The sequence below is a fragment of the Mus caroli genome, chromosome 13 (assembly GCF_900094665.2).
Source record: "Mus caroli chromosome 13, CAROLI_EIJ_v1.1, whole genome shotgun sequence".
Lineage (NCBI taxonomy): Eukaryota > Metazoa > Chordata > Mammalia > Rodentia > Muridae > Mus > Mus caroli.
The window spans coordinates 99,978,267-99,987,057 of record NC_034582.1 but is presented as its reverse complement, the minus strand read 5'-3'; the positions used below and the strand labels follow the sequence as shown (position 1 = coordinate 99,987,057).

Genomic DNA, 8,791 nt, shown 5'->3' with positions numbered 1-8,791 from the left:
TACATTGTGTGTTCTAGACCAGCTTGGTCAACAAGAGACCTTGTTACAGAACAAAGGAATTAATGAACAAATAAAACTAAAAGAAGTATTGATAAAATAGATGATGACTGTTCTTATATTGAGTCTTTGGAAAGCACATAGTCATACGATGGTTTTCATTAGATCTCCTTCCATATTAGCATGTCTATTGGGGTTGTACTTACTCAGGACTTGTTTAGGCTGCCATATTTTTGAAGTATCATAGTGAACTTTCCCTGTCATTTCTTCAAGACACAATCTCACAGCAGATTTCTTGGTCAGCTAGGTCTTATAATGTCTCTGCTCTCCTACATTTTCATTAAGCCTTAGGTAAAGGTGTAAAAAGACTTAAATTAATATTTTGTATATATTAATTAATGCTGGAAATTATTATGGTGGCAGTTGTTCCTTAGTCTGACATAAAGACACAGAGCCTTTTAGATTTATAACAAGCTTTGTAGCACTATAGCTGGGTAGATATCAACACTCTAAGCTGTCTTGTCTGCTTCCCTGCCCAAAATCCCCATTAATACTTGCATCTGTTCCATTTAGACTGTTTCTGTTCCATCAGGCCAGTCCTTAGAGCAAGCTGCTCTTTGCCATGTGTTTATGATACAAACTACCTAACGGTGATTTCCTTCATCCTTCCCTCCTTGTTCTCGCCTCATGGTCAGTCCCTACTTGAGACCCCAAGCCCAGGAACTGAAGCCCCACCTACTTCTCTTTGCATAGCTACTGGCTGTCAGCAACTTTATTAACCAATCAGGAATAAGTTGAGGGGCAAGGTTTACACAACAAAAGCTGACATATGTGGGAATGTAGGAATTCACTCACCTTAGGGCAACCAGATCTTGAGGTACAGAATTTAGCATTTGAATACATAGCAGCAGCAGACCAACCTCAACATGAAGCAGTTATATTGTAGATGTATCCAACTGTGGCAAAGTACCCCATGAGCAATTGTTTTCTGCATTTTGACCAATTGTGGTTTTCTATAATGTTCTCTGTTTGTTACAAGCGAAGCTTCTTGGTAAGCAATGGAAGCTACCCTTCTCTGTAAGCATGAGAATAAGTATTTAGAATGCATGTAGAAGTCATGCTGCTTTACTCATGTGGTGGTAGAAGGTTCTCCTTTAGGTTCCATGACTTTACTAACCCTGGGTAGTTGGATAGGTTTCCAATACCAGATGAATTTTCTTTCAGTTAACCAGACCATAAGTCCAATTAGACAGGTGTTGGTTACTGCTAGGATATAAATGTCACTATTGTACTGTTAGGGATATCGTGACATGGTGGCCATTGTTATGGTTCATAGGCACTATAGCTGGGTAGGACTATTGTTTTTCTCCTTTCTTTGGAAGAGTTTACCGTGCGTGCCTACTGGTACCATGAGAGTCCTCAGGGAGGAGGCTTTCAGGTCAGATCTAGCTCAGATCCTCTGAGTGGTGTCTGAAGTCCATGTTTTCAGCAATAGGGACTTACTATCATCCTCTGGGAAATACCGAAGGCAACAGCAAAAGCCTATATTGTTTTGGGAGTCTCTTGGACTCCCTTGATCAACAATTTGAAGTGGATGTTCCATTTTTTGGCACTAGTGATTTTATTAGATAGCCTATGGCTATAGATGAGAACATTGTCAGGCCACATGGCCTATCTTCATTTAAACTATATATGTATGTCTATGTACATTCACTGATAGGTGTTCATTTAAAGGAAATAAAAGCAGTGTGATTCCTTATGGTTCTTTTAGACAATTCTCCTTTTCAGACACTGTTCTAACATAGCTGTAAATACTCAAGATACTTCAATTGCCAGTTGTCATCATAATGAAATAGCAGGTTCCCATGAGGGCTCTGTTGGGAGTTCTGAGGAGATATCAGACAAATTTGTTCTTAGTTTAAATCTCTTCCTCCAGAAGTTACCCACAAAAAGAAATCTGCCTGTCTGTTGTGAACAACAAGAAGTTGAGGGGGCATAATTGGTAATTAGGGTGTTTCCATGGCTCATCAAAGAGATTGGTGTGCCATGTGGAAGTCTGAAATGATTCCTGGATGAATAACTCACAAGTTCCACTCTGAGACTGAGTCACCAATGAGTAACGATCCCGTAACCAAAACCCTGAGTAAGTGTTATGGTAATGTACTGTTACACCTCTCTGGTTCTAATTTCTTCTCGTGTATGGATATGCTCCACATTTGAATAGTATTTGAAAATATACTTTCAAGACGTGTGGTCCTCTGAAACAAAAGTAAGTTTTCTTTACTGCAGCCATTTCCTTATTATAAGAACAGCTCAATCTTGGAAAGGCATCCGTTGAAGATAGGAAATGGCACAGTGGAGAGAAAATTCAGCTCTTGTGAGAAGTGCCCCAGGAGCCTGGATGCTACTGCCTTTATCTACAGGAGGCTTGCTGGGCTTGGACTTCCGTACCTCTGAGGATGTGCTCTGTCACATTCCCTCAGGGCTGATGTGTGTCATCTGGAGCATTTGTAGAAAAATAGCCAGCTGAGACATTATGACATTATAACAGTTAGACATTATGAAATATCTAATTGTTAATGTTGATAGTCAATAAGAAAAACAGCTCAGAGAATGCAGAACAGGAAGTGTTAATGCCTGTATTTTTCCCCAAGACTTCAGAATGCTGTAAGCATCCTCTAAGACATCATGTCCTGGCTGGTGATGCTGATGAAGGAAAAGGAAGAATACAAAAGTGGTGGGGGAAGAGGAATCCATCTGATTCTGAGGGCCATGTGTGTAACAATTTATTACCATTGTGTCTGAAGCTCAGGATGAAGATATAAATAGACATTGGACACCCTGGCCATATTTGCATGGAGTTGCTTAGCACTTTACCTTCCCTATGGACACTATCATTATGTGGAGAAATCACCAATGGGAAAGGGATAGAGAAAAAGTGTCTATTATATAGACTAATGTGATCTATGGAGAGGGCAGACTTCTGAGTGATGTTCTTTATTATTATTATTATATTTATAAATGGTATTTTAATTATTAATTTACATTATTTAACAATAATATCAATTTAATATATAATTATTTTAATTATCAATTTACATTATTATTTAACAATAACGCCAATTTAATATATAATCATATATTATATAACATATAATATTAGTAAATTATTATAAATTATTAAATATATGATATGTTTAAAGAGTTTGATTGACTGTTTAGTTTTATACCTACCTATCTCTATTTATTTCTTCTTCTTCTATCCTTCGATATTAACCCTGCATTGTACCTTACCTAACTTTCATAATACTGCCATGTGCTGTGTAGACTGCTGGAGGTGAGAAGTCCTGAGCAGTGCCACCCATCTATGAGTCCTGGGAAGTATAATAATGACCCCAAAGAAATGGTATTTCCACCTAGAAACTAATGCATGGTGCGATTGAAAAGGTTTCAGTTAGAGCGGAAACTTGTGTCTCTGAAAGAGATTTCACACAGACTGAAACCTAGATAAGATGGGTCAGTGGTGCATGTGACTGTACCTTGACCTTGACTGTTTGGACACTTGTATCCTTGACTCTCTGTTTACTTTGCTCTCATCTCAGGACCCCAGAGATAGGTTCGAGGAGTTTGCTGGATCTCTTGGTCCCTCTTCCTAATGTGTCCACATTGAATAAATCTCCCTTTTCTGTTTTCTACTTTTAATTTAACTCTTTTAATTAAACGATTGAGCATGAGTAATCAGACCTGACTTGAGGCACAGGTTGTGACCCTCAAGTTTAATAACAATAGGACTCTTATTCCAGTCTTTCTTTATCTTTTATCTGCCCCAGCCATTAGGTGACAAGTCCCTCCTCTTATGTTCCAGGCTGGTGTACTGCTTTACTGCAGGCTTAAGAGAATGGGGCCAAGCCACAGTGGGATCAGATCTCTAAACTTGTGAACCACAATAACTCTTCCCTTTACTTCCTCCTTTTTTCCTTCTCCTCCCCTGCCTTTTGTCCTTCTCCCTTTTCTTTCTCCTCTCCCCTGTCACGAGTGTTTTGTGCCTTTACCACTGAAGTACCTCCTCTGCACTCATCATTTCTTTCTATAGTTTATTTCCAGTATTCATTCAAGATGTTACTAGAGTTACCTTCTGGTAGGCTACCTCTGGTTGAGGTGTCTTTCTTTTATGGCACTCAGGTAGAATCCAGGAGAGAAAATCATGATACCGTTACTCAAGTTCCACCCCAACAAACCAAACCAAGACTTGGATATTTGTTTTCTTCCCAACTCATTTAACCACACAAATTGTGTTTCTAATGTGTGAACCTGAGGTGAACAAAATACCATAGGGCCTTAAGAATTAAAGGAAAATTTAGCATGTGTCAAATAGTTTGTGACCCGTCCAGCAGGTCTAGTTATTCGAGGGTCTCGAGGGAACCTTCTCCTAAGAACCAAATAGGGGGATAGAGAGAGACGAGGACCAAGTGCAAGAACTACACGGAAACATTCTGAGTGGCATCAAGGTCTCACTGTATTAGCCAGGCCCAAGGTTTAAATGTACAAGCAAAAGGGGAAGTATTTCTCAGCAGGGGAATGGGGCAGCGGAAATGCACCTCAGCAGGAGGGATGGGGCAGTGGAAAAATTTCTTTTGGCGACTACATGGGAAAGAAGGAACTTGGCGGTTTCAGGGTACATCTTGAGGTCAGGACATCCATCGCGGACTTAGGGCTGGAACAATCTGTGGTTGTTCTCAGAGCAGTGCATCAGTGGCCCGCTTTTGACCCCCCTTTTCTTCTTGGGGGGGGGGGGGGGAGAGGCCCAATTCAGAGATCAGGACAATAGTGTTGTCTTAATAGCTCCCAACAAGTTTGTTAGTACAATGCAATCCTATTCTGATTCATTGGCTATTAGTCATGATTGAATATGGAGATGAGTATACAAATGGAAACTTTCTGAAACTCTTTTGTTAAGTGGACCTTATGTAAATTGAGCACGAATAGCATCCAAAGTGTGGAGTTTCTTACTCCAAATGGCTGTGCCTTTTTGTGGCTGATTTTAGGAAGAAAGCAGAGAGGTAAAAGATGGAGGAAGGCTGTCCTCATCACTGTTCTCCTATACTGAGCCGTTTGCGTATGAAACATCCATTCTGTACTAAGTAAGTGCTAGTGGTACCAGGCATATAACCTTCTGTTGAAAGACGTGAATGATCTGGTGTGAGCAGCAGATGTGGGGGCAAATATATACCTTCAAGTTACATTCAGACTACAAACTTAGTGAGAATGAAATGGAATGAGGAAACATGAAGAGAACCAAGGGTTTAGTTAGCCTTGTTTCAGCCAAAGGGATTGGGATACTGTTGACAGTCAATGGGTAAGACCTGGAATCCTTAAAGCAGTATTGTGTGCCTGAATTGTTATGAATCCATAACTTTTTCCTCATCTGAAATGATTGGCATTGTCAACAGCCATTTTGTACATGACTCTGACTTGTTCAAGGGTGGACATTTTAACTTAAGTTACTCCAATCTTAAAAAACAAAACAAAACAAAACAAAACAAAACAAAACAAAACAAAACCTCAAGAGCTATAAAAGACACCCAAGCCTTCAGAACCATTAGCACCAATTGATCAGTTGAGAGAGGAATCACACGGGGAAAACAGAAAGGACTAATGAAGCAAAGATGCCTTCTTATTCATGGCTGTTGTGAGATTCCATCATCACTTATGATCAGCTATCTTATGATTAATTTTTGTTGCTGCCCATGAATACTACAGTTGCTATATTCTTCAGTTTTCCCTTTGCTACATACTTGCCCAGTCCCATATACTGGCCTTGGTTGTTCAGAAGCCCTGATTGGCCCTCATTAGTTTTTGCCAGGTAAGCACTCAGATGCCTATAGCTTTTGCTCCTGTTTCATCCAGGCTTTCTTACTTTGCCCTCCTTCTTCCTGAAGCTCTTCTCTGACAGCTGCCTTGCTTCTGTTGCTACCATTTCTTGAGAAGTCATGGTTCAATTATAGCTTGTTTATATCCACTCATGTTTACAAAAGCCCTCACCTCATTTTGTGTGCAATCCAGGTAACACCTGGGGTCTCTCAGTCTCTAGAAATTTTGCTAGAATCAGTACAAAGCCTTCTTTAAGATCCCTAGTTTCCAGGGCGTTTATGCCTTTGTACTCCTCTTTAAGTTTTGTTTTTCCACTGAATTCTTGCTCCTACCTTGGTTCTTCTATTTTTTCCTTAGTGACAGCTTGACTTGGCTATCCAGTGTATTTTTCTTTAACTTTTAATTTTACCTCAGAAGCATCTAAAAGATGTGTGTGTGTGTGTGTGTGTATACACAATTTTTATTTGGGGGGGGGCTGATATTGTACACTGAAATTCAAATTGCTTATTAGATTTCACTGTTTCTAAAAGTCAATTGGATACTTACAAGCTCCTGCTTCATTCAGCGCTGCATCTAACTCCTTGAGCCTAGGAGAGACTCCAGTTATTCTTCCGGTCTCATATTTCCTTCAGGACTGGTTGAGCAAGAGGATGGCACTTAGCTTAGAAAATTTCTCTGATTAGAAATGATAGTCCTCTGCTGTTTTGCTGTCATGAAGATGGTGAGGTTCCTAACTACATTATGAGTTGACCAAGTTCTACAGATGAAGGAGGTAGCCACCACAGGATTCAATACGTGATTATGAGGCTTTAAAGGCAATACACTGAGTTGCTACACGCCATGGTTCCTTATCTCGCAGGGAAACATATACTGAAGAATTAACAGCTATCAAGGGGAACTATGTTTCAGCAGGAACCGATTTAGTAACAATAAAAGTTGACAGCAAATGCCTACTTTCAGATATTCAAAAGTAGAGGAAGACATAAAAAAATAAAAAGCAAAGAAACTCTTCCTCTTTTTTGTCTCCTCATCTAACTCTAAAGTCTTTTCACCACAACTTTTCCTTGTTTACTTCCTGAGAGTTATAAAACTTTGTGTATTTAATGTCTTTATTTTCCTTTATGGTTTCTGGGAGACTTTATTTTTAACCTCAAAGTATTCCCTAAGGAGTCATTTCAAGCTGTTATAATTATGCCACAGAGTGTGTGTCAACATATTTGGAGCCATATGTAGAATGATTAAGAGCTGCTATCTGTAAGTAATCCACTCAGTAGAGGACAGAGTGAACTGAACAGATATTTTCAAAATTGCCAATAGATAAAATAAATAAATGGTGCTCAACATCTTTAGTCGCCTGTAAATGCAAACAAGAACTACACTGTGTTGGGAGCCGGCCAGAGGCTCACATGGACCGGGGTTACTCCTGGGAGGCAAACTGGGGCTGAAAAGACAGAAACTAGGCGGTCGAGAGAAAAATGGATGCCAAGTCAAGGTCTCTGATCAAGGCTCGCCAGTTTACTAAGAGAGTGTGCTTATAAGGGGGAAGGCCCATCCCCCGCCAGTCCATTCTTGGTGTCTGGAGCCAGCCTCTAGATGACTTTCAGGATAGGATGTTACTCTGGAGTAACTCAGGGGCCTCTCAGCAGGTACCAGTGTCTTGGAGAGAGCAGTGGCTGGTGGCAGAACAATAGAGCCATCTAGGCAGGAAGGCTCCACCCTAGGTAATCTCCTTAGTGGCAGCAAGGTCAAAGTCTGGGTCAGCCTGATTTCAGGCTGGGGGAGGTTACAACACTGAAATTGCATCTTACCACAGTCAGAACAGTTACTTACCATCAAGAAACCAAACCAAACCAAACCAAACCAAACCAAACCAAACCAAACCAAACCAAAACCAAACCAGCACCACCATTAGATGCTGATGGGGATATAGAGGAATAAATGGTTCTTATACAGTGCTAATGGAAATATAAATCAGTCCAGCTTCAATGGAAATAAATATGGAAGTTCTTTAAGACACTAGAAATAGAACTACTATATAATTAAACTGCACCATTGCTGACGTATATCTCAAAAAAAAGCCAAGTTTTATGTAATATATATCCCTCCCACAATCTTACTTGCTACACTATTCACGACAGCCATTATGGAACTAGTGACTTCCTACCAATAGATAAATAAGATGTTTCTCTCTCTCTCTCTCTCTCTCTCTCTCTCTCTCTCTCTCTCTCTCACACACACACACACACACACACACAGACATATATTTCATATATATCACATATATTATCACATTTATTTATCCACACTTACATGATATGTATATACACACATATATAAAATGGTTATTATTCAGCTCTAAAGAAGAAAGAGGGTGGGCCACAAAGCCTGGGCCTATCCTGCCTGAGTGCAGCTAGGCAAACAGATTCATTGCCGACCCGCTGACCATGTCAGTATTTCATGATGAGGTGAAGATCAAGGACTTTCAATATGACAAGGACTTGGAGACCTATTTCTGCCCCTGCCCCTGTGGGAATAGCTTCTCCATCATCAAGGAAGATTTGGAAAATGGAGACGATGTGGCAATGCGTCCAGGTGTGATTTATGACAAAGATCAGTTCATGTGTGGAGAAACAGTCCCAGCACTTTCAAGCAACTAAGAGTTAGCTAAATGCTAAAGAAGCTCTCAGGAACTCAAGTCCTGAACCTCGGGGGCTGAGCCCAGGTGGATGCATCCAGTGCAGAGTTACCAACCTCCTCACTGGGCAGGTGTCCTGTGGATGGCCTCATGGGTGTGATTTTCATCAGCCACTGAACTCAGCATGAAAAAGTGAGCCTGTGATATATCAGACCTGGATTCCATCCTTACATGGAAGTGGAAGGATTCCTAATTGTCCATCTGAATTTAAGGAGAGCCTTATAAACT

At 40.3% G+C, this 8,791-nt stretch overlaps 1 protein-coding gene across 1 annotated transcript; it reads left to right on the top strand.

The window, feature by feature from the left end:
- Nucleotides 1–8,312: 8,312 nt before the first annotated feature.
- LOC110308696 (DPH3 homolog) lies at nt 8,313–8,525 on the top strand. The gene has a single exon (XM_021181107.1). The coding sequence runs from the start codon at nt 8,313–8,315 to the stop codon at nt 8,523–8,525; it is 213 nt and encodes a 70-aa protein (XP_021036766.1).
- Nucleotides 8,526–8,791: the final 266 nt, after the last annotated feature.